This window comes from Coregonus lavaretus, assembly GCF_964263955.1.
Source record: "Coregonus lavaretus genome assembly, chromosome: 17".
NCBI lineage: Eukaryota > Metazoa > Chordata > Actinopteri > Salmoniformes > Salmonidae > Coregonus > Coregonus lavaretus.
In genome coordinates, this window is record NC_140004.1 from 24,256,505 (window position 1) to 24,282,984 (window position 26,480).

A 26,480-nucleotide genomic window follows, 5' to 3' on the forward strand; every position below is an offset into this window, starting at 1 on the left:
ATGCCTATTTAAATTGAGTCATTGAACAATTGCAATCCTGACTTTGGCAACCTGAAAATGCAAGCATTATGCAGACACCATTCATCATAAAGGCAGCATCCACCTGATTATATTTCAGGATGGGCTCCTCGTCCCTCATGTGCTCCCAGCTCATAGTCTGGTGACTCATCCTTGCCGTACCCCAGAAGTGAGAAGAGGGACGGGGAGATTAAACTCTAGAGTTGCGGGTCAGTCATTTTCCCCTAATTTCATCACTACCTCTCTCCATCTCAGGAAGACTGGCATAATCAGATGTGTATGGGGCATTACATTAAACCACTCATCTTCCAATGTCAAAATCTCATGGCTTATATTGTTACTCACAAGCCTTGAAATATGGCTATTAAACTAGACATGTTTGTACGTGGCCTAAGCGGAGGATGGAAATAGAATCGAATTCCTTTCTGTCTCTAACGTCTCTCTGAGGATAATGGCAATGCCTCTGGTGGGCCCCCGGCTGTTCTGCTGGAAGTCAGCTGTGAGGAGTTGGCACACTTCAGCTGCTGGCTATTTGACACTCCCTCTGGCCCGCCAGCAAACTAGCAGGTTCCATGTCCCTGAGTGTTTTTCAACAGATCCCTGTTTGCAAACAAAGAGCCCCCTCGCACCCACAGGTCTCTTGAAAAAATGATTTTCATTTCAAAGAGACGAACCTAGTTAAATAAAGGTTAAATACATTTAAAAAACATACACCGAAAGACAATCTAGAATTCAGCTACTCAGATAGGAGGGGCAGGTGTCTAGGTACAAGTTTAAGTGGCTTGTTGTAATTAAAGTTGCTCAGTTGGCCTCAATTCTGACCCTGAGGCATTCCTCTTGATGTGAAATGTTGTGTCCTGACTCCTGACATTCATGTTCAACCTGTTTAACTGGTTAAGTACAGCTTGCGTTGCAGTGATGTGACAGGGAGATGTGTTACCATCTGACTGTGTTGCATGTTCTCACTCCTCGGCTTCATCCCATCAAACAGCCTCAACCCTACAGCAGGATGATGAGGAGATCAATGGTGCACTGAAGCAGAGCGTATTGATAAACTGGTAGGGATTGAGATCTGCTTCAATTATCAATTCCAAAAACTGATTCCACATGCGAAGATTGATTATTTTTTTATATGGTTGTGGCAATGCTGGGAGAGGCTGTCAGTCAGCTTTTCTTGAACATTTAATGACCCAGGATAGGACACCCTTTGATTAAAAGAAAGGTAGGTTCAGCAATTTGATTACATGGTAAACCGCTTGGTGACTGACTTGATGATAGGCTTAGGCAGTACCACTCAACACTCACTCCCTCTCTACAATTACCCCATTAGGAAAGGCTTTTAATGAGCCAACTGTCTTCAAGACCTGCCACTTGGTGATGTAGTGGGGTCAGCAGTGGTCCTCTCCATCATCACAGCTCAGGTTGGTCTGTATATGCTACTAAAGGGTTGCCAGTGGCAACATAAGATGGCCTGTTATCCTCCATTAATTTGAGAACAATCTTATCTATTGGACTGAGTCTGCGGGTGATTCTCTCTATTGGGGTGTGAGCCACTTGTCATAGATTCAACCCCCATCAAATCCAGGCTATAAATATGCCCAGTTCTGATTCTAAACCTCTCTCTTGGGTGGATTGTGGAGTTATTGTCTCATCAATGGCCCTTCTCTTCATCAACACGGCAGCTTTTGGAGAGCTCTGATAACAAGTGTCCAGGGGAACCCACTCTGTCAATCGATCCTGATCCCACGCCTTGATGATCCTCAGAGGAGCATATAGCAAAACATCTCACTCCCTTTGGACACGGAGACACATCACACACATAACCATTCATATAGCTATCCAACCAACAAACTGTGTACAGCAGTCATGTACGTACAAAAATACACAAATATATGCACAGAAATCAAATACAATATGATACAGTTCAGGCTTTTATATTTTCCCCAAATATGGATTTCCGAAGAACATGAAGAAGAGGAACAGAACTACCTTTATCAACTGTGACCATGGTAACAGGGAGATCAGAAGAAGAAAATCGGATTGATCAAATACTGTGTGTGTGTGTGTGTGTGTGTGTGTGTGTGTGTGTGTGTGTGTGTGTGTGTGTGTGTGTGTGTGTGTGTGTGTGCGTGCGTGCGTGTGTGTGTGCATGCGTGTGTGTATGCGTATATGTGTAAGTGTCCGTTACGTTAAATCTAATTTCAGAGGAAAAATAAATAGGGGTACAAAACACATGACTAATTACTAATGACTAGTGTGCTTGGGAAAACCCAGAGCCTGCATTTCAACCCAAATAACGCCTCCAGCCTGATGGCCTTCCTGCAGTCCTAGAAATAGAATCGAACAAGAACCAGTCCCCTAAGAGAGCATGGTCTAAGAAGAAAACCATGAAAACAAACCCAAAGATACTGGAATATGGACATCTGCCTTGTATCCTCCAGACTTAAATTATGTAGTTCACTTGCAGAGCACTTATCTGTCTCTTTCCACCCCTCTTCTCTCTCTCTATCTCTCTCTCTCTCTATCTATATTCATATTTATATTCAGTACCAGTCAAAAGTTTGGACACACCTACTCATTCAAGGGTTTTTCTTTATTTATATTATTTTCTACATTGTAGAATAATAGTGGAGACACCAAAACGATGAAATAACACATATCGGGCCTCCCGAGTGGCGCAGTGCTAGCCAAGACCTCAGAAAGAAATGGTAGACCTCCACAAGTCTGGTTCATCCTTGGGAGCAATTTCCAAACACCTGAAGGTACCACGTTAATTTGAACAAACAATAAGTCTCCCGAGTGGCGCAGTGGCTGTGCCACTAGAGATCCTGGTTCGAATCCAGGCTCTGTCGTAGCCGGCCGCGACCGGGAGACCCATGGGGCGGCGTGCAATTGGCCCAGCGTCGTCCAGGGTATGGGAGGGAATGGCCGGCAGGGATGTAGCTCAGTTGGTAGAGCATGGTGTTTGCAACGCCAGGGTTGTGGGTTCGATTCCCACGGGGTGCCAGTATGAAATAAAAATATAAAATATAAAAATAATGTATGCACTCACTAACTGTAAGTCGCTCTGGATAAGAGCGTCTGCTAAATGACTAAAACGTAAATATCGAATCATGTAGTAACCAAAAATGTGTTAAACAAATAAAAAAATATTTGAGATTCTTCAAATAGCCGCCTTGATGACAGCTTTGCATTCTCTCAACCAGCTTCACCTGGAATGCTTTTCCAACAGTCTTGAAGGAGTTCCCACATATGCTGATTACTTGTTGGCTGCTTTTCCTTCACTCTGCCGTCCGACTCATCCCAAACAATCTCAATTGGTTTGAGGTCAGGGGATTGTGGAGCCCAGGTCATCTGATGCAGCACTCCATCACTCTGCTTCTTGGTAAAATAGCCCTTACACAGCCTGGAGGTGTGTTGGGTCATTGTCCTGTTGAAAAACAAATGATAGTTCCACTAAGCCCAAACCAGATGGGATGGCGTATCGCTGCAGAAAGCTGTGGTAGCCATGCTGGTTCAGTGTGCCTTGAATTCTAAATAAATCACAGACAGTGTCACCAGCAAAGCACCCCCACACCATAACACCTCCTCCTCCATGCTTTACGGTGGGAAATACACATGCGGAGATCATCCGTTCACCCACACCGCATCTCACAAAGACATGGTGGTTGGAACCAACAAGATCAAATTTGGACTCCAGACCAAAGGACACATTTCCACCGGTCTAATGTCCATTGCTTGTGTTTCTTGGCCCATGCAGGTCTCTTCTTCTTATTGGTGTCCTTTAGTAGTGGTTTCTTTGCAGCAATTCGACCATGAAGGCCTGATTCACACAGTCCCCTCTGAACAGTTGATGTTGAGATGTGTCTGTTACTTGAACTCTGTGAAGCATTTATTTGGGCTGCAATTTCTGAGGCTGATAACTCTAATGAACTTATCCTCTGCAGCAGAGGAAACTCTGGGTCTTCCATTCCTGTGGCGGTCCTCATGAGAGCCAGTTTCATCATAGCGCTTGATGGTTTCGCGACTGCACTTGAAGAAACGTTCAAAGTTCTTGAAATATTCAGTATTGACTGACCTTCATGTCTTAAAGTAATGATGGACTGTCGTTTCTCTTTGCTTATTTGAGCTGTTCTTGCCATAACGTGGACTTGGTCTTTCACCAAATAGGGCTATCTTCTGTATACACCCCCTACCTTGTCACAACACAACTGATTGGCTCAAACGCATTAAGAAGGAAAGAAATTATACAAATTAACTTTTAGGAAGGCACACCTGTTAATTGAAATGCATTCCAGGTGACTACAGTGCCTTGCAAAAGTATTCATCCCCCTTGGCGTTTTTCCTATTTTGTTGCATTACAACCTGTAATTTAAATGGATTTTTATTTGGATTTTATGTAATGGACATCCACAAAATAGTCCAAATTGGTGAAGTGAAATGAAAAAAATTACTTGTTTCAAAAAATTCTAAAAAATAAATAAATGTGGTGCGTGCATATGTATTCACCCCCTTTGCTATGAAGCCCCTAAATAAGATCTGGTGCAACCAATTACCTTCAGAAGTCACATAATTAGTTAAATAAAGTCCACCTGTGTGCAATCTAAGTGTCACATGATCTGTCACATGATCTCAGTATATATACACACCTGTTCTGAAAGGCCTCAGAGTCTGCAACACAACTGAGCAAAGGGCACCACCAAGCAAGTGACACCATGAAGACCAATGAACTCTCCAAACACGTCAGGGACAAAGTTGTGGAGAAGTACAGATCAGGGTTGGGTTATAAAAAAATATCAGAAACTTTGAACATTTCACAGAGCACCATTAAATCCATTATAAAAAAATGGAAAGAATATGGCACCACAACAAACCTGCCAAGAGAGGGCCGCCCACCAAAACTCACGGACCTGGAAAGGAGGGCATTAATTAAAGAGGCAACAAAGATACCAAAGATAACCCTGAAGGAGCTGCAAAGCTCCACAGCAGAGATTGGAGTATCTGTCCATATGACCACTTTAAGCCGTACACCCCACAGAGCTGGGCTTTACGGAAGAGTGGCCAGAAAAAAGGCATTGCTTAAAGAAAAAAATAAGCAAACACGTTTGGTGTTAGCCAAAAGGCAGATTGCTCTACACCAGTGGAACCCATTTAACTTGAAGGACCTCGTGATCATGAGAACGGTGAGGAATCAGCCCAGAACTACACGGGAGGATCTTCTTGGGACCATAGTCACCAAGAAAACAATTGGTAACGCACTACGCCGTGAAGGACTGAAATCCTGCAGCGCCTGCAAGGTCCCCCTGCTCAAGAAAGCACATGTACAGTGGGGGAAAAAAGTATTTAGTCAGCCACCAATTGTGCAAGTTCTCCCACTTAAAAAGATGAGAGAGGCCTGTAATTTTCATCATAGGTACACGTCAACTATGACAGACAAATCACATTGTAGGATTTTTAATGAATTTATTTGCAAATTATGGTGGAAAATAAGTATTTGGTCACCTACAAACAAGCAATATTTCTGGCTCTCACAGACCTGTAACTTCTTCTTTAAGAGGCTCCTCTGTCCTCCACTCGTTACCTGTATTAATGGCACCTGTTTGAACTTGTTATCAGTATAAAAGACACCTGTCCACAACCTCAAACAGTCACACTCCAAACTCCACTATGGCCAAGACCAAAGAGCTGTCAAAGGACACCAGAAACAAAATTGTAGACCTGCACCAGGCTGGGAAGACTGAATCTGCAATAGGTAAGCAGCTTGGTATGAAGAAATCAACTGTGGGAGCAATTATTAGGAAATGGAAGACATACAAGACCACTGATAATCTCCCTCGATCTGGGGCTCCACACAAGATCTCACCCCGTGGGGTCAAAATGATCACAAGAACGGTGAGCAAAAATCCCAGAACCACACGGGGGGACCTAGTGAATGACCTGCAGAGAGCTGGGACCAAAGTAACAAAGCCTACCATCAGTAACACACTACGCCGCCAGGGACTCAAATCCTGCAGTGCCAGACGTGTCCCCCTGCTTAAGCCAGTACATGTCCAGGCCCGTCTGAAGTTTGCTAGAGTGCATTTGGATGATCCAGAAGAGGACTGGGAGAATGTCATATGGTCACATGAAACCAAAATATAACTTTTTGGTAAAAACTCAACTCTTCGTGTTTGGAGGACAAAGAATGCTGAGTTGCATCCAAAGAACACCATACCTACTGTGAAGCATGGGGGTGGAAACATCATGCTTTGGGGCTGTTTTTCTGCAAAGGGACCAGGACGACTGATCCGTGTAAAGGAAAGAATGAATGGGGCCATGTATCGTGAGATTTTGAGTGAAAACCTCCTTCCATCAGCAAGGGCATTGAAGATGAAACGTGGCTGGGTCTTTCAGCATGACAATGATCCCAAACACACCGCCCGGGCAATGAAGGAGTGGCTTCGTAAGAAGCATTTCAAGGTCCTGGAGTGGCCTAGCCAGTCTCCAGATCTCAACCCCATAGAAAATCTTTGGAGGGAGTTGAAAGTCTGTGTTGCCCAGCGACAGCCCCAAAACATCACTGCTCTAGAGGAGATCTGCATGGAGGAATGGGCCAAAATACCAGCAACAGTGTGTGAAAACCTTGTGAAGACTTACAGAAAACATTTGACCTGTGTCATTGCCAACAAAGGGTATATAACAAAGTATTGAGAAACTTTTGTTATTGACCAAATACTTATTTTCCACCATAATTTGCAAATAAATTCATAAAAAATCCTACAATGTGATTTTCTGGAAAAAAAATTCTCATTTTGTCTGTCATAGTTGACGTGTACCTATGATGAAAATTACAGGCCTCTCTCATCTTTTTAAGTGGGAGAACTTGCACAATTGGTGGCTGACTAAATACTTTTTTCCCTCACTGTACATGCCCGTCTGAAGTTTGCCAATGAACATCTGAATGATTCAGAGGAGAACTGGGTGAAAGTGTTGTGGTCAGATGAGACCAAAATTGAGCTCTTTGGCATCAACTCAACTCACCGTGTTTGGAGGAGGAGGAATGCTGCCTATGACCCCAAGAACACCATCTCCACCGTCAAACATGGAGGTGCAAACATTATGCTTTGGGGGTGTTTTTCTGCTAAGGGGACAGGACAACTTCACCGCATCAAAGGGACAATGGACGGGGCCATGTACCGTCAAATCTTGGGTGAGAACCTCCTTCCCTCAGCCAGGGCATTGAAAATGGGTTGTGGATGGGTATTCCAGCATGACAATGACCCAAAACACACGGCCAAGGCAACAAAGGAGTGGCTCAAGAAGAAGCACATTAAGGTCCTGGAGTGGCCTAGCCAGTCTCCAGACCTTAATCCCATAGAAAATCTGTGGAGGGAGCTGAAGGTTCGAGTTGCCAAACGTCAGCCTCGAAACCTTAATGACTTGGAGAAGATCTGCAAAGAGGAGTGGGACAAAATCCCTCCTGAGATGTGTGCAAATATGGTGGCCAACTACAAGAAACGTCTGACCTCTGTGATTGCCAACAAGGGTTTTGCCACCAAGTACTAAGTAATGTTTTGCAGAGGGGTCAAATACTTATTTCCCTCATTAAAATGCAAATCAATTTATAACATTTTTGACATGCGTTTTTCTGGATTTTGTTGTTGTTATTCTGTCTCTCACTGTTCAAATAAACCTACCATTAAAATTATAGACTGATCATTTCTTTGTCAGTGGGCAAACGTACAAAATCAGCAGGGGATCAAATACTTTTTTCCCTCACTGTATATATAAATATATATACAGTATACACTGTGTATTCCAAACATTAGGAACACCTTCCTAATATTGAGAACAGCCTCAATTAGTTGGGGCATGTACTTTACAAGGTGTTGACTCCAATGCTTCCCACAGTTGTGTCAAGTTGGCTGGATGTCCTTTGTGTGGTGGACCATTCTTGATACACACGGGAAACAGTTCAGCTTGAAAAACCCAGCAGCGTTGCAGTTCTTGACACAAGCCGGTGCGCCTGGCACCTACTACCATACCCTGTTCAAAGGCACTTAAATCTATTGTCTTGCCCATTCACCCTCTGAATGGCACACATACACAATCCATTTCTCAATTGTCTCAAGGCTTAAAAATCATTCTTTAACCTGTCTCCTCCCCTTCATCTACACTGATTGAAGTTGATTTAACAGGCGACATCAGCAAGGGATCATAGCTTTCACCTGGATTCACCTGGTCAGTCTCTGTCATGGAAAAAGCAGGTGTTCCTAATGTTTTGTACACTCAGTGTATACTGTATATGGTGAGAAGCTCATCATCTTTTCCTCCCCCTCTCACTCTCCCTGTTTCTTCACAGACATGGTCACATTTTTCCTCCTCTCTCGCCATTCCATTCTCTTTCTCTACAGTAGTTGATGCACATAGATAGTGTGGTAGAGAGAGAAGCAGAGAGAGAGCAAGAGAGACAGAGAGAGAGAGAGGGTGCAAGGGTGTTGACCAATCGCGACAGTAGTTACTTATGTGAGAGGAGGCTACTACAGATATCGCAAGCCGTTCATTCAGTCTTATCTCCCCTCCCCCATGTAATCCCCATGCTTCAAGACAATGACAAGAGTTTGAGCTGGTCATTTCAGGGTTTCTCAGTATAGTCAGTGTTTCGCCTAGATTTTTCACTAGATTAGGCTTGCCTGAGTAAATGGACCACAGGACCAGTCCATGGTTGGTTTTAACCTCAACATCACCTGACCAATAAAACAATGGCACAACCATCAGGAAAACATAAGCCTTATGGTTGTGTCTCAGTTGGTAGAGCATGGCGTTTGCAACGCCAGGGTTGTGGGTTCGATAAAATAATGTATGTGCTAACTGTAAGTCGCGCTGGATAAGAGCGTCTGCTAAATGACTAAAATGTAATGTAATGTAATGTGTCATTGTTCTATTGGTCAGGGGATGTTTGGTGTGTGATGTCTCAACCTCCTCTTCAGGCCATATGGAGAACAGGGGTGGGGGGCCAGGGGTATCTGAACCACAACCATGTTGAGGTTAAAACCAAAACCAACCATAGACTGGTCCTGTGGTCCATTATTCAGGCAAGCCTAATCTAGGGAATAATTGAGGCAAAACACTGGCTATACTGAGAAACCCTGAAATGATGATAGTACTCCCAATACCACCATCCCCAACACTTGCCATAGACTTGAAGCAATCATTTAGAATCAATCTGCCTGAGTCAGGTCTGGAGTGGAGGCACATCAAGCACTGATGTGTTTCTCTCAAATCCTGCAGCAACGCCCAGGGATGAGACGAGAGGAAGCTTACTGCAACCACAGCATCTCCCAAATGACCTACCAGGGCTCTTCTCCCACGACACCACTGCAACAAGGAAGCATCCAGACCTGAGATAATTAATTGAAGGCTGCCACCAATCTCATTGCAAAGAGGCACAAAATGCACAGGGGTGTGTAGAGACCTTGGTGGAGAAATGGAGGCTGCATGAAGCTTTGCCATCATCAGTGGTTATTAATGGACCACGTTATTCATGAATGAAATGGATAATACATTGAAATACGTCAAATAATCATATACCAATTAATCAGCATACATATGATGCTGTATTTTACAACAGACAGACTGTAGCCTAATATCAGTTTTATAGACGCATTGATTTATGCTAAACATAAAACGACGTCAGTAAAGCTTGAACCTTACTGTTTAGTCGGCTGTATGGCATAGCATACATACTATTGGTATTCAAGTAATTTCACTCATTCAAAGCTTTTGTTACAGCTGAAAATAAAATGCTATCTATTCACTTGGTTTCATCTTCAACACGTACATAAGGTAGATAAAAAAACTATGTTCCATTGGGTCATTTTATAGAGATAGTATCATATTGCATACCATAGATCTATGTAATGAAATTCTATCATTTTCGAATTCAAATAAATGTTCAATGAGATCTAAGTTGAATGCACCAATTTGTAAGTCGCTCTGGATAAGAGCGTCTGCTAAATTACTTAAATGTAAATGTAATCATTCAGATAAACTGAAGCGCAGGGAGCGCTCCATCAATGTTTCATCATAAGCGACGGCGATGATGTGACAGAACCAACTAGTCCCCATATGTGTGCATAATGTTCCTTTATTCATGTAACTGCAGTTCTGGAAAAAATAATATTTAATAAAAGCACCCTAAACTCCAATACGTGAAATGTAACCTAATGCTCACAATAGATGCAGACAGTCAGAAAACCGTAGCAAGCCTACCTGAGATTCCAGCCCTCTCTCGAAGGAAGATGTCAGGAAATGATGCGGACTCATTTTATAAGGTAGGCTTCTTGGAATCAACAGCAAAACCGTTCATTGCGCATGCAACGCCTGTCACGAGCAATATTTTTGCGAAGAGGGGTGCTTCTCAATTCCTTATAACACCGTCGCTAGGGGCTGATCTCGACACAATGCGCCCTGCGTGGGTTCTCTCCTCCGTGGTAAGCTCTTGGTACTCTGGGAAGGAGACCCCTGCATCCAAGTAGCCTCCATTGATGCTCAAGTGGACTCTTGCCTGGTTCTACTTTAGATTTGTCTTGGTTTCTAAGTTCTACATTTTTCTTGCAACTTACAATTTCATTGAATGGCTACACTAGCTGAATGAAAGTAGACTAAACACTTTCAGTAAAAACTTTCCAATAGCCTTTTAATATTGAATCTTATTTTCATGGATGCTCAATCAGCCTGCAGGTCGGGGTAGCATTATGAAGTTTTTGTCCCCAGTCCCCCTCCCACCCCCATGAAAGGCCACATTGCATGTCTGTGTTTTATAGGCTTCATCAAACTTGCATCTACAAAACGTGTTTCTAGAGGCATATCGTTAATACTATTGCCACACTTTGTCCTCGAATTTTAGTCTTTAATTTATTTATTCATTTTAAATGCACCGTCCATCTCTAAATGCCTTTCTCGGCATTCATTGTGGAGATCTAGCGCCATCTTTTGGACAGAATATTTATTACAGCTCAAAGAAGTTCGCTTTTGGGTCACATGATGCACACCCCCGCTAGCAGTCACCTGATTCTCGCTACTGTCAGAGCAAAAATGTCTGCTCACTTATCCTATGGAAGAGTCAATTTAAACATTTTGAGAGAAGCAGCGCGGAAGGAGCTCCGTGAGTTTTTGGACAAATGTGCAGGAAGCAAGGTAAAACGCCTGGATTAAAGCGTAAAAAAATTACAAAACCTTTTACCTTGTTTTAATCCGAATTGTCTGTTCAACACTAGCTAGCATTCTAGGCTATCATCCACATAAAAAATAATTGGGTTGTTGTGGTACATAGTCATCCACATAGTTAGTAGCTAAATAGATGCAGTTGATTCAAGGGTCAACTTTGGAACTCAAACTGTATTTATGTGTCTACAATTGTTGTTGACTGTCCTTAGGCTGTTGTGTGGGATGAATACCTGACTGGACCCTTTGGATTGATAGCACAATATTCCTTGTTGAAGGTAAGACTGGCTAAAATGTGTACTTCGGTGTGTAGACCTAACACTTTTTTATAAGAGAGTCTGACAGAATGGCAACAATGAATCCTTGTGTTTTCAAAGGCTCACATTACAGCAATAGCAAAATGTCAAGCTGGTTGTTGACAGATATGTCTTCTTTATATCTTCTAGGAACATGAGGTGGAGAAGATGTTCACCCTCAAAGGGGGGCGTCTCCCTGCTGCTGACGTGAAAAATATCATATTCTTTGTCCGTCCCAGACTGGAACTGATGGATATTATAGCAGAGAATGTCATCAGGTCAGCATCCCAGGGGGAGGTGAGGGAGTAGCACAAACTGGGGTCGCTACGGAATGTGACCATCAGTGTGCGGTCGTTGGTGGTGAACAGGGTTGACTTCTTGGCGTTCATGTGTAGTGTGATGAATATGAGTGATCAGGTTAAGAAAAAGTCTGCATGCATAGATGTGGCGGTACGCACGGCCAAAGATTTTTCCTGGGAATTACAGAAGCAACCTATTAAGTGTTTTTTGCAGTCCTTCAATGGAACGCTAGAAGCTTAATAGCTAACGGGCAGGAGTTTAAGAAGTTTGTATATGACATGGAAGTAGTGCCAGATGTAGTGTATGTCCAAGAGGCATGGCTCAAACCTCAGCTGGAGTTTGTGATTCCGGGATTCAGTTCAGTATGGTGTGATAGAGGGGAGGGGTCGGGTGGGGGTTGTGCTACGTTTGTTAAAGAGGGGATGGCGTACAGCGTATTGGAGATACAGGAATTGGAATGTGTGGGGATAGAAATATGTAGGAATAGAGGTAACAATTGTAATAGTTAATTTCTATAACCCCTGCAAACCTCTCATGTTAGAACAGTTAGAAGGGATTGATAGGACATGTAGGGATAGGAAGGTAATATGGTGTGGTGATTCTAATGCCCATAATGAAATCTGGGGAAGTACGCATAAAGATAACAATGGGAGTATAGTCAAAGAATTTATGGATAACAGGATTAGTGTGTGTTAATGATGGGAGGGGGACGAGAATCAATGTGGCGAGGGGTACAGAGTTTTCCTTGGACTTGACATTGGTGTCTCCCGAGTGGCGCAGTGGTCTAAGGCTAGCTGTGCCACTAGAGATCCTGGTTCGAATCCAGGCTCTGTCGTAGCCGGCCGCGACCGGGAGACCCATGGGGCGGCGCACAATTGGCCCAGCGTCGTCCAGGGTAGGGGAGGGAATGGCCGGCAGGGATGTGGGTTCGATTCCCACGGGGGGCCAGTGTGAAAAAATAAAAAAAATAATGTATGCACTCACTAACTGTAAGTTGCTCTGGATAAGAGCGTCTGCTAAATGACTAAAATGTAAATGTAAAATGTATCTGCGGCGGTGCCAGGGAGGTGTGAATGGGAAGGGAGGAGAGAAACCACGGTAGTGAGTGATCATTTTCCAGTTCGATGTAAGGTCAATATGGATGTGTGTATGCAGAGTAGAGGCAATAACATGAGGTGGTGCTGTTAGAAAGCTAACTGGAAGATGTTCAAGTACCTGTGTGAGCGGGCAGGACAAAAATGATCAATGGAGGGGTCTGTGGATGAGGCAGTAACGTCTGTAATTATATCAGCTGCAGATGTGACTGTTCCAGTGTGTTTGGGGGGAGGAAGACGGCGGGTGGTGCCATGGTGGACAGATGAGTGCTCAAAGGTGGTGCGGGAAACGGATATAGCTCTACAGGTACTTAGGAATGGCTTGACAGAAAGGAATATCATGGAGTATCAAAGCAAGAGAGCGACGGTGAGAAGAACGATTAAGATAGCGAAAGGGAGGCATGGCGGGAATTTTGCTCCACTATTGGTAGAGGGACCGAAATTGGTGCAGTTTGAAAAAATTATGGGGAAGGGAATTCCATGTTGGTAGACGGAAATGTCACAGCTGTATCAAGTAAAGAAAAGGCAAAGTCCTGGTGCATTTGCAGCGGTCCATAGATGTGAGCACCTTTGTGATGAGAGTAAGAGGAGACGTAGGGAAAAGTTAAAGGAGCGTGGAGATGTTTTAAAGAAAAAAGGGGAGTCAGGAGGAGCTATGGATGCAGTTTTCTATGTTTGAGATGACAAGGACGTTGGAGGGCTGCGGGCGGACTGCTCCTGGAGAAGATAGGCTGTGTTATGTGATGTTTAAGCATGCACCGAACAGTGTGTTGGAAGCAGTGTTAGGGTTGTATAATAAGTTGTGGAGGACAGGGGTGATACCTGCTGGGTGGAAACGTGCGGTGGTGTTGTCGTTTGTAAATCCAGGTAAAGATCCCGCTAGGGTGGGCAGTTATAGGCCTATCGCGCTGACATCCAACATGTGTAAATTGATGGAAAAGATCATAGTGAGTAGGATGATGTATTTCTTGGAAGTTAGGGGTTTGATGAGCGTAGCACAGAGTAGGTTCAGGAGAGGGAGTCTGCCATGGATGCCCTGGTGACAGTTAGTACAGAGATAGCCAAGGCCCTGACATTAAAAGAGGTGTTGAGTGTTGTGTATTTTGACATTGAGAAAGCTTACGATACCTTGTGGAGGGAAGGGTTCTTGATCAAGTTGAGTGCATTGGGGGACGTCTGTATAACTGGATCATGGACTACTTGTTCAATCGAGTTATACGGGTGGGGTGGGGTCAGAATTGTCAATGCGGTTTGAAGTGGACAATGGCAATCCTCAGGGAAGTGTGGTTAGTCCGGTGTTGTTCACCCTGATGATAGATTACATATTTAAGGATGTGGGACAGGGAGTGGGTGTATGGCCTTGCATGCTGATGATGGGGAACAGAGGTGGGAATGTAAAATTTGTGATGAGGAAGATCCAAGAAGCTGTCGGAGTTGTGCTAGATTGGTCTTTGACCTGGGGGTTTAGGATGTCTGTGGCCAAGTCCTGCTTTATGGTGTTTTCTAGGAAGAAGGTTAAAGATGTTAGGCTGCAAATATATGGTCAGGATATAGTCAATTTGTAAGTCGCTCTGGATAAGAGCGTCTGCTAAATGACGTAAATGTAAATCTAAATGTAATGCACTAATTTGTAAGTCGCTCTGGATAAGAGCGTCTGCTAAATGACGAAAATGTAAATGTAATATAGGTAGGGTGTCAGAGTTTCATTATTTAGGTATGTGGTTTGATGAGAGGCTTAGGTGGAAGAGACATGTTGAGCATATTGAAATTAAGTGTAGGAAGGTGCTGAAACCTCATGAGGGCAGTGGCAGGATGTGATTGGGGGTCGGATAGACAAACACTGTTGTATATGTATCAGGCATTGATCTGATCAGGTCATCTATGGATTATGGGTGCTTTGTGTATGGATCAGCAGCCAGAACGGTACTACAGCGCCTGGATAGGATACATTCAAGGGCCCTGAGATTGTGTGTGGATGCCTTCAGGACGACACCTGTTGAGGCATTGCAGGTGGATAGTGGGAAACTGCCACTGAGGATAAGGCGGGACAAACTTGCATTAGCGTACTGGGCGAGTTTGAAAGAGAGTTCAGAAGGGGAATTCTGGGAGCGAGGAGTAGGTAAGCAGAGGGCGTACGGGTGGACAATCGGGCAGAAAGCGGTAGAATATGGACTGGGGGAGATAGAGATAGGGACAGTAATTGCATTGGGGAACTTTCCTCCGTGGCTGTTTCCGAAACCAAGTGTAGATGTGGACATGATTGAGGGTAGGAGAGAATGGGGTGAGGACGTGAGTCGTTGTGTGGAGAGATACAGTAAATAGATAATCTGTTTTATTCATTTTTAAGGATATATACAGATGGTTCAAAGGATCCAGTCAGTGGTAGGGTGGAGGCAGGGGTGTATATCCCAGATTTCAATGTTAGAGTATGTAAGCGGTTAACTGATTATGTGTCAGTGTATGCGGCCGAGTTGATGGCCATGATTATTGGTTTGAGATGGATGGAGGAGGTAAAACCACAGAGTGGTGATCTGCTCTGATTCGGGTGCAGTGTTGAGTAGTGTGAAGACGGGCAGGTCAGATAGGGGAGACTTGTTTGTTGAGATGATGGTGCTGTTAATGGGATTGGAGAGGATGGGAGTGGTGGTAAGCTTTTGCTGGGTTCCCGCCTATGTGGGTGGGGAGGGTAATGAGAAGGCCGATGTGGTGGCTAAGAGTGCGGTGAGGAGAGAGGGGGTAGATATTCAGGTCCCGCTGGGCCGGAGGGAAGTCAAGTCCTTGATCTGGGCAAAAGGACATGATCTTTGGCAAAGGGAGTGGGATGCTAGTAGTAAGGGGAGGCAATTTTATCGCATGCATCAGTCAGTTAAGGAAGAGATGGGGAGTATGGGATGTAGGAGAGGAAGTTTTGTGGAGTAGATTACGGTTTGGGCACACAGGTTTGAATGCTATGTTATGGATGATAGGGAGACATGAAACAGGTCTGTGTGATGACTGTTTAGTGGAGGAAACGGTGGAGCATGTGTTGATATTTTGTGAACTGTTTGACGTAGATAGGGAGAGATTGTGTGAAAGGGTTGAGAGGCTGGACAGGGTTGGGGTTTGGGTGGTGTAGTGGGGGGAGGGAAGTGGTGTCTATGGTGCTATTTCATTTTCTTGGAGGAACAGGACTAATGATAATTTAATATAGGTAGGCCGTAACTGGCCTCACAATCCAGTACAGTAGGTGGCGGTGTATGCACCTTACAAGTTGGATGTGATCCGACAACCCAATCTCAAAGAAGAACAAGAAGAAGAAGGTCAACATCACATTATCTCACTGGCATTAGGGGTGTAACGTTTAAATGAGTTTGGGCTGGTTAACGTTTAGAAAACTTTTTTCAAACTTTTCTTTAGCCAAATTAAAATCACAGTGCAGTTATCACAGAACTACCACTAACAGGTCCCGATCATCATCATCATAAAGGCATAAATACAAATTCACTGCAACGAGCCATCACTTTGATGAAAAGTGGGACATGAAGTTCCATGTACTGACAACTGAGAACATGGAGGAGAGGCACACAACAGAGAACCTAAAATGGCATTAAAGGATACATTTTCTTATTTACAACCACATTTCTACTTTTGATCTAAATGGCATCTAATAGAAGGGTCCAGACACCTTTTTTGTGATTTCATATGTTTTTGAGAAACTTACCGCAAATCACTTCCTCATCCTTGTTGTGTAGTATGGGGGCCCCTAAAAAACATGAACAAAGGCTACAAAAACACCCAAATACATCCTTTTAGAAACAGCAAAGTTCTCACTATAGTGATGCAGGGCTTCAGATGCCCCTTGGCATAGATTCTACAAGTGTCTGGAACTTTCTGTGTGAAAGCACCCCATGCTTTCAATATTCTTTCTATCCCTCCTTTACTCAAGTGTTTCCTTTATTTTGGCAGTTACTTGTAGAATGGACGGAGAGGTATTGCTCGAGTCGCAACAAAATGGAATATAACGTTGCGGATAAAGTTTGGAATGACAGAATTTCATGTGTACAACATCTAAAGACCTGCATCACCATACTGTGAGCTTTGCTATTTCTAAAAGGACGTATTTGGGTGTTTTTGGAGCCTTTGTTCATGTTTTTTCGGGACCCCGTACTACAAAACGAGGATGAGGAAGTGATTTGCTGTTTGGGGTAAGTTTCTGAAAAACATGTCTGGACCCTTCTATAACTTCCATTTACATAAAAAATAGAGATTTCGTTGTAAATTTTTTTGGGATCCTTTAATACCATCTTTGTTGAGTAGGTGGGGGATAGCGGTAAGGTGAACACGGTCTAGCTGGTAGGTAGCCAGGACTGCGGTACATTGAACTGCATTGCCCCCTAGCGGTCATGCGTGACCATATCTGAATTTGGAATTCACGTCATTTTCAAATGTTTTACATTTGTCATATCCCTATGTTAAACACTGTCCTTGTTTTTGGAGTAATGCTGCAGCCAGTATTGCATCTGGGTGGGTGTGGATGGGTTTTGCTTTCCCTCTTATAGCGTATCTCTTGTGTTCAATGTGTGTTCCTGCAGTGAGGATAAGATGCATTCCCCACGTGACTTCCACATCCTGTTTGTGCCCCGGCGGAGCATGCTCTGTGAGCAGCGGCTGAAGGAGCAGGGGGTCCTGGGCTCGTTCATCAACATAGACGAGTACATCCTAGACCTCATCCCCTATGATGGAGACCTGCTCTCCATGGAGTCTGAGGGGGCCTTCAGGGTAGGTTAGGACAGGGACATGCACATAGACACAACACATGTCCCAGTGCATAGGCCCAGTAAGGCTCAGGTCCAAAGCTATCGTTTGTATTGTATGGGGTAATAACCCATTCATGTGCCCTGCCTGTCTGTTTTAGGAATGCTATCTAGAAAGTGACCAGACAAGTCTTTACCACACCGCCAAGGGCCTTATGACTCTCCAGGCTCTGTATGGGACCATCCCCCAGATATTTGGGAAAGGGGAGTGTGCACGGGTGAGTATAGGGAACGACTTGGGACTTCATTAGGTTTAGAATTCCATATTGGCAGCAGTGTTGTTATTAGTTATTTGGAAATGTAAAATATTACTCATTACATTTAACAAAAGTAAAGCGGTACTCTACAATATGAATTTGTGTGGAAAGTAACGTGTTATATTACCAGTTATATTACTTTGCATTACTTTCATGTAAAAATCTCACAGTTTGTTTGACTATCGGAGGGAGCAAGGCGAGCCGTATGCGCTCTACCAAAGATAGTCTACTAACTAAAGATTTCCACACACTTAACGTGCGTAGATCTACACGTGTGCATACTCTTGGGTGGAGTCAGAATTTATTGGAGCACCTTTTGTAACATGATACCCTCGCTGGTCCATGTGTTTTTAGACCCCCTAATAGTAACATACACAAGGGGGTGATAGCATAGATTTTCCTGTTGTTGTCTTCCCATTTGTGGCAAAATCAAAGAAGAATCACGTTTTAAACTTCATCACCACTGTTAACAAATTTTTATGAAAACCAACTACATATTTGATTGATAGCTACATGTAACGAAAGTTTAGGTTTGTTTTAAATTACCTCGTTTTGTGCCTGCCAGTTGGCTGTAGGCTACTCCGCTAGCAGCTTGCTAGCTAGCTGGCTAAAAACAGCCAGGAAGCTAGCCTTTTAGCTTCCCACATCTACCCATGTGAAATAATCAGATCTATAATTAAATAGTATGCCCTGACAAGTGTAACCTACAACATTAGACCCATTTTATATGCTGCTTGAATATATTAGCTCCCATATCAGCTAAAAATAGAATGCTATCATTTTTGCTGATGGAGAAAATGAAAGCACATGGCTTGGGGCTGTTTTTAGGTAGTCAATCAGGTAGTTATTACTTCGTAACAAAATACCTTTGTGGGGGATTCTAATAAGGCTACAATGTTGTTTGGTTAATTGTTTGAAGAGTCACTGAGATTATATTTTGTTATCAATGCAAAATAGACCACTTATTTAATGCCAAGCTAAACTAAGACAGCAATCTTGAAGTTGAAGTGATTTTGAAGTTGATTAGCTTCCCACATCACCATGTGAAATAATCCGATTTATAATTAAGCAATATGGCCAGAGGGGTGTGTGGTATATGGCCAATATACCACGGCTAAGGGCTGATCTTATGCACAACGCAACGCAGAGTGCCTGGATACAGCCCTTAGCCATGTATATTGACAATATACCACAAACCCCAGAGGTGCCTTATTGCTATTATAAGCTGGTTACCAACTTAATTAGAGCATTAAAAATAAATGTTTTGTTGTACCCGGTATACGGTCTGATATACCACGGCTGTCAGCCAATCAGCATTCAGGGCTCGAACCACCCAGTTTATAATTAAATAATATACCCTGGCAAATATTCTTATACTTGCCGGTGCCTACAACATTATCCTAATTTGATATGCTGCTTCACTGTATTCACTCCCATATCAGCTAAAAATAGAATGTCATCATTTTTAGTCATGGAGAAAAACAAGCACATGGCTATCTGTTTTTGCGTTTCAAAATAGCCTAGAATAACGTTATCACTTCTAATCAAAATACCTTTTGGGGGGATTCTAATAAGGCTACAATGTTGTTTGGTTTATTGTTTGAACAGTTGCTGAGATGAAATTTGGTTTTCAATGCAAAATAGGCTGCTTATTTAATGCCAAGCTAAACCAAGATAGCAATCTTGAAGTTGAAGTGATTTTGAAGTTGATTAGCTTCCCACATCGCCATGTGAAATAATCAGATTTATAAATAAATAATATGCCCTGGCAAATGTTTGTGTACTTGTCGATGTAACCTACAATGTTATCCCAGTTTAATATGCTGCTTGAATGTATTCACTCCCATAACAGCTAAAAATAGAATGTCCAATAGCCTACTTCTAAACAAAATACACTTTTGGGGGGGATTCTTTTTTTTAAACGTTTTTTTTTTGTTTTTCAGACAACAGACAATAAACAACATTTCCCAGACATGGATCCACTAAACTAGACATGACGTTGGCTGGGACTTAAAGCCCAACCTTCAACATAAAAAAACATTATTGACATCATACTTGCTAAAACCTACATGTTCCCACAGTATCCATATCCATCTTTGTTCTCATAATATTTTTTTTTCTCATTTGTCATCTTTTTGATATTTCTAGGGCTTGTAACACTTTATGCCATATGGCTTCAAATTGTTCCCTTTTATTTCTGTAGCCCACATTTTTTCAATATTTTGGGGGGATTTTAATAAGGCTACAATGTTTGGTTTATTGTTTGAACAGTCGCTGAGATTATATTTTCTTATCAATGCAAAATAGGCTACTTTGATACATAGCCTATAGATCAGATCAAGGAACCAAGCGAGCTTCATTGCCTACACAACACTGCCCCCACGACTACTCAAGTAATGACATAGCGTGTTATAATGTTAATGTGGTACGGGAGTATGTCAAATGTCGGAGCGCTCTACAAGGAGCCACCCCTTTTGAGACTAAAAAGGACATTGCGACACTGCGCTACGCACCTGATTGGCGGGCAGTATGTTCTTAGATTAATGCATTAATTGTGTTAGAAATAAAACCCTCATGTCTTCTCCATGTGCAGCATGTAGCTAACATGATGCTTAGGATGAAGAGGGAGTTTGCTGGCAGTCAGACACAGATCCTACCTGTGTTTGACTCACTGCTGCTGCTGGACCGCAACATAGACCTGCTCACCCCTCTGGCCACACAGCTCACCTATGAGGGCCTCATTGACGAAGTCTATGGAATCACCAACGGTGAGGATGGGCCTCTGTTAATGCATGAAAACACAATGCAAGCTAAATACAGACATATTTAATCACATTGATTGACATAAAGACATCTTGAGGGGTTTCTGTCGATTTGTGTATGGGGTTTTGGACCTTTGTGTGCTTTGTTTGCTTGTTTATCTATTCTGTGCGCATGCAAACATAGGTTATGTCAAGTTGCCTCCTGAGAAGTTTGCTGCCCAAAAGAAGCAGGCTGAGGCGGGTAAAGACCTGCCCACGGAGCCCAAGAAGATGCAGCTCAACTCCGCAGAGGAGCTGTATGCTGAAATACGGGACAAAAACTTCAACGCCATAGGGGCTGCACTGAGCAAGAAGGCCAAGATCATCTCTGCTGCCTTTGAGGTTGGCTTCATCCAAGCGTGCACAGACAGACAGATTCTCTGTAACCACTCCTGTCTAATTTGATCCAAATCACTTTGTTAATGTGTTATAAAGGTCACTTCACAAACTGGTGATAACAATCTCAGATAAGTCCCAATGTCAGACCACGCAAGCTCAATTACATTAGCTACCGCTTTCTCTAATCATATCAATTTGTGTTCTTATTGATAACCTTCTATGTGCCAGGTAGACTTTTCAGAAGGTGGTTTTCCAATGGCAAAAAGTAAAGCCAACTAACAATTAGTATTATCGATCAAGACCGTAAACACACTTTTTATGATAAAGGAGTGGCAGATTAAAGCAACAAAAAAGCAGTTTTCTGCTGTGTTTAGGTTATGCGTAATCTCCCACTGATTATTTGTTACGCATCCCCAACAGGCCTACACTTTTGGCATCATAACTGTCACTGGATGTTTTGCATGTGATAATTAGACTGAATTAGACCCACACCTGTGGGTGTTTCAGTTGATGTATTCTTATATTTCTGTCTTGCCCAGACCTGTTCCCAATCAAAGTTGATTTTCTCTAGTTTGATGGATGACCGTATCAGTGAGAGCATCAGCTGTTCTCCAGGCAACACACCATTTCTTACTACTGTTATACCTACATGGCAGCATTCCATACTGTATGTTTAATCTGAAATCATTCCCACATATTTGGGTTGAGTTCAGTGTCTGTTTATTGTGTAGTTGATAAGTAGATTTTTTTGTAATTACCTAGGGGATTTTAGTCATCTCAACCCGCTCTCACATTTCACAACATCTGTATGTAACACTACACAGTCTCTTTTTTCCAGTGTTAATGTTAGTTCATTGATTTTGTCTTGCAGGAGCGACATAATGCCAAAACAGTGGGCGAGATAAAGCAGTTTGTGTCCCAGCTGCCCCACATGCAGGCAGCACGGAGCTCGCTGGCCAATCACACCTCTATAGCTGAGCTCATCAAGGACATCACCAGTGAGAAGAACAACTTTTACTCCTTCTCCTTTCATGTCCAACTAACAACTCTTCATTCCTCATCCCTTCTTTCTATGTCTTCATCTGTTTTTCTTCCTGCCCTCCACCCTAAAAAATGGATACAATCTGATCTTGGTGACATTTAATGTGGTGGACTTTGTCAAATGTGTGGCATATTGTTTAGAGAAAGACTATTGTTGATACTCGTTGACAGAGGTAAAGGGATATTCTCTCTCTTTCTCTCTCACTCTGATTCAGCCTCTGAGGCCTTCTTTGATAACCTGACAGTGGAGCAGGAGTTTATGACTGGAGTTGACACAGACAAGGTACACAAGGTTTTCAGTGCTTTGTATATTGTAGTGTGGACATGTGGTTGGCTCTGATAATATTTGAAGCTGCCTTCACTATAAACAGAATGTTTTGCTTAGTCCCTGCATGCATGTGTGTGCTCATGTCTAGGCTTGCTGACCAACCGCCCCTTTTTCCCATTGTCCAGGTTAACACATATATTGAGGACTGCATCGCCCAGAAGGATCCTCTGATCAAAATCCTGCGGCTGGTCTGTATGCAGTCGGTCTGCAACAACGGTCTCAAGCAGAAGGTGTTGGACTACTACAAGAGGGAGATCCTTCAGGTGCATTTTCTTCTGATTACATTACAATAAGTCAGTGTTTTAATACTAGTGATGGTATTTTGAAGATGTGATGAAAACTACTGTGGCAACATGATTGACCTGTGCTGTTTTCTCCAGACCTATGGATACGAACACATGCTTACCCTCAACAACCTGGAGAAGACAGGTCTTCTGAAGCTCCAGACAAGCACCAGGAATAACTACCCCACTATCAGAAAGACACTCAAGCTCTGGATGGAGGATGCCAACGAACAGGTGAATGAATTCCATGAGGGAGACATAATGTAGTCTGGGAGGGGGGAGGGTAACACTTACACCTGTGTAATAACACTGTTATTATTCTAGTGACAATTTAGTCATTGCTTTGGAATTGCACAATAATGGAGTTGGGTTGTTTTTTTTATTAAGCAAGTTGAGGAAAAAATGCTCAAAGCATTAACCAAATTTCTATGTAACAACAACCTTACCAAAACTCATGTGCATACTTTTATCTCCAACTGTGAGAGTGGGATTTGTATGTAGTATTGTCTGTACTGATACCCAGCTTGTGTGTCTGTCATCTTCCTCCAGAACCCCAATGACATCTCCTATGTGTATAGTGGTTATGCTCCTCTCAGCATCCGTCTGACCCAGGTGTTGGCCAGGCCCGGCTGGCGCAGCATCGAGGAAGTTCTGAAGATGCTCCCAGGTCCACACTTTGAGGAGAGACAACAGCTGCCTGCCGGCCTCCATAAGAAACGTAAGGACCGCAGGAGACCAAGGCAGCCAGTTGCTCTCTTGCTCAACAAGCTGAGCTATTGAAAGGCTGGGTGAATGATCACCTGTGTGGTGATCTGCTGGCTGTAGATAAGAGCTTGCTTTGTCCATGCCGTGCCACATGTCTTTGAGCAGCAGTTGATTTATTGTACACAGTGAACAAAACTGGACATTACCGTTAAGTGTGCGTCTGTTTGGGTGATTGTTTGTGTATGAAAGAGGAGGGGCAGAGACCTTTCAGAGACCAGAGTGTTGAATATCCTTCTCATCTTAAGCATTGTAACTGTGCGTTGCTGACTCCAGGGTCAGTTTGGACATCTCATTGACAAGGGGATAATTAATTTGATGAGATGCCTTTTATTTACACCATGTAATGTGTTAATTAGAACTGTGAGTTTGGGTATTAGACAGTTGACTTGTTTTTACATGTCTGCCATATCTTTGTTCTAGAAAGGTGATAATGGAAGACTGACAATAGACAAGCCTGTTGTAACAGGAAGAGGGCGGAGTTTGTTTGAGATTTGAGAGAATAATGTGTGGGTGGGACATGGGTGGATGGGGGTTGACTCGAGGCGCTGTGTCTCTTACTTTCTTTGTGTATTTACATGTACAATATCGGTTTTTGAGATTAAAGTAACCTCACTTCAAAACAAACATACTCTGCTAAGTAATAATATTAATAATTTGGTGGGTGCTTATATTTGTCCTGTTTCACATGTGTGAAATAGAAATGTGTTTTTTGCATTTACCAACTCCCCTTGAGTCACCCTCAGAGAGTGGTGCACCCTGTGATCTCCACCCTGTTTGACTGTTTTCTCTCCCCACTCTGTCCCACAGGCCAGCAGGGGGAGAACAGGACCACACTGGTGTTCTTTCTGGGAGGGGTGACATACGCGGAAATCGCTGCCCTGCGCTTCCTGTCTCAGATGGAGGATGGTGGCACAGAGTACATCATTGCCACCACCAAGCTCATCAATGGTACCAGCTGGATCAAGTCTCTGATGGACCGCCCGGAGGCCCAGGCCCCCTGAGCCCGCTGCCGCCCCCTCGGGGGAACAGATGCACAGCTAGACAGACACATCAAACAGTCGGAACAAAAGACCTTGCCGCTTCTTTTTAATGTCCATATTCCAGCGCCCTGCAGGTGTGTCTGATTGATCTCAGCAACTGTCAGTGTGAGGTGACCAGGAGTCAGCTCCTCAATTCTCCCTGTCCTTTGCCTGCAACTCTAACAGCTTGCTAAATGCACATCTCCATTGTCACCTGGTTTGGTCATTGTATGGAGCCGAGAAGATGTAATCTTACTTGGGGCATGTTGGAAGGTTTTGAGATCATTGTAAAAAATATATATATATACTGTATTAACACAAAGGCTGAAAGGAAGATGCTTGTATTATTATTGTTTATTATTTTTGTGATTTCAACCTATATTTTGTGTTGTACAGTATAGGGGTTTTCTTTGCTTGCCATTATTTATGTGAAAAGTAGTCCTTTAAATAAAATGTGTAATTGACTGCTGATTACTGCTTTTATAACCAGAGTCAATGACAGGTCTCAAAAAAACTGGCCATTTTAACATTTGTCCTTACACTCTACAATGTGACTAAATTCTCTTATAACCAAAAAGAGCTTCTGGATATCAGGACAGCGATTACTCACCTCGTATTGGACGAAGATTTTTTCTTCAACGAGGCGGCCGCGAAGGATATCATACAGACACCCGACAAGGCCCAAATCCCCGTCATTCGCGTGAGGAAGAGACGGAGATATCGTGGACGTAGATCAGGGTGCCTTGTAAGGATCCGACGGCGAGCGAGTAAACTGCCTCTTCCATCAATCCTATTAGCCAACGTTCAATCATTTGAAAATAAATTGGATGACTTAAGATTACGGTTATCCTACCAACGGGACATTAAAAACTGTAATATCTTATGTTTCACCGAGTCGTGGCTGAACGACGACAATGATAACATTCAGCTAGCGGGCTATACGCTACATCGGCAGGATAGAACGGCTGACTCCGGTAAGACAAGGGGTGGCGGTCTGTGTATATTTGTAAACAACAGCTGGTGCACAAAATCAAATACTAAGGAAGTCTCGAGGTTTTGCTCGCCTGAGGTAGAGTATCTTATGATAAGCTGTAGACCACACTATTTACCAAGAGAGTTTTCATCTATATTTTTCATAGCTGTCTATTTACCAGCACAAACCAATGCTGGCATTAAGATTGCACTGAATGAGTTGTACAAGGCCATAAATCAACAGGAAAACGCTCATCCAGATGCAGCGCTCCTAGTGGCCGGGGACTTTAATGCAGGGAAACTTAAATCCGTTCTACCTAATTTCTACCAGCATGTTAAATGTGCAACCAGAGGGAAAAAAACTCTAGACCACCTTTACTCCACACACAGAGATGCATACAAAGCTCTCCCTCGCCCTCCATTTGGCAAATCTGACCATAACTCTATCCTCCTGATTCCTGCTTATAAGCAAAAACTAAAGCAGGAAGCACCAGTGACTCGGTTAATAAAAAAGTGGTCAGATGACGCAGATGCTAAGCTACAGGACTGTTTTGCTAGCACAGACTGGAACATGTTCCGGGATTCTTCAGACAGCATTGAGGAGTACACCACATCAGTCACTGGCTTCATCAATAAGTGCATCGATGATGTCGTCCCCACAGTGACCGTACGTACATACCCCAACCAGAAGCCATGGATTACAGGAAACATCCGCACTGAGCTAAAGGGTAGAGCTGCCGCTTTCAAGGAACGGGACTCTAACCCGGACGCTTATAAGAAATCCCGCTATGACCTCCGACGAACCATCAAACAGGCAAAGAGTCAATACAGGTCTAAGATTGAATCGTACTACACTGGCTCTGACGCTCGTCGGATGTGGCAGGGCTTGAAAACTATTACAGACTACAAAGGGAAGCACAGCCGCGAGCTGCCCAGTGACACAAGCCTACCAGACGAGCTAAACCACT

At 43.3% G+C, this 26,480-nt stretch overlaps 1 protein-coding gene across 1 annotated transcript; it reads left to right on the forward strand.

Moving 5' to 3' along the window:
* The first annotated feature begins 11,075 nt into the window (after positions 1-11,075).
* Positions 11,076-25,011, forward strand: LOC311144728 (vacuolar protein sorting-associated protein 33A). Its single transcript, XM_084180823.1, has 13 exons — positions 11,076-11,196; positions 11,436-11,501; positions 11,670-11,797; positions 17,485-17,671; positions 17,808-17,924; positions 20,557-20,731; positions 20,910-21,106; positions 21,975-22,101; positions 22,360-22,427; positions 22,598-22,735; positions 22,853-22,990; positions 23,306-23,474; positions 24,329-25,011. The coding sequence occupies exons 1-13, from the start codon at positions 11,095-11,097 to the stop codon at positions 24,520-24,522; spliced, it is 1,806 nt and encodes a 601-aa protein (XP_084036949.1). The 5' UTR covers positions 11,076-11,094; the 3' UTR covers positions 24,523-25,011.
* The last annotated feature ends 1,469 nt before the right edge of the window (positions 25,012-26,480 follow it).

Bases quoted from the DNA above. Each gene is read 5' to 3' on its own strand.
- LOC311144728 (XM_084180823.1), top strand. From the start codon at position 11,095: ATGTCTGCTCACTTATCCTATGGAAGAGTCAATTTAAACATTTTGAGA. The intron at 17,672-17,807 runs GTAGGTTAGGAC...TGTCTGTTTTAG, and splicing joins AGTCTGAGGGGGCCTTCAGG to GAATGCTATCTAGAAAGTGA. The intron at 23,475-24,328 runs GTAAGGACCGCA...TCTGTCCCACAG, and splicing joins TGCCGGCCTCCATAAGAAAC to GCCAGCAGGGGGAGAACAGG.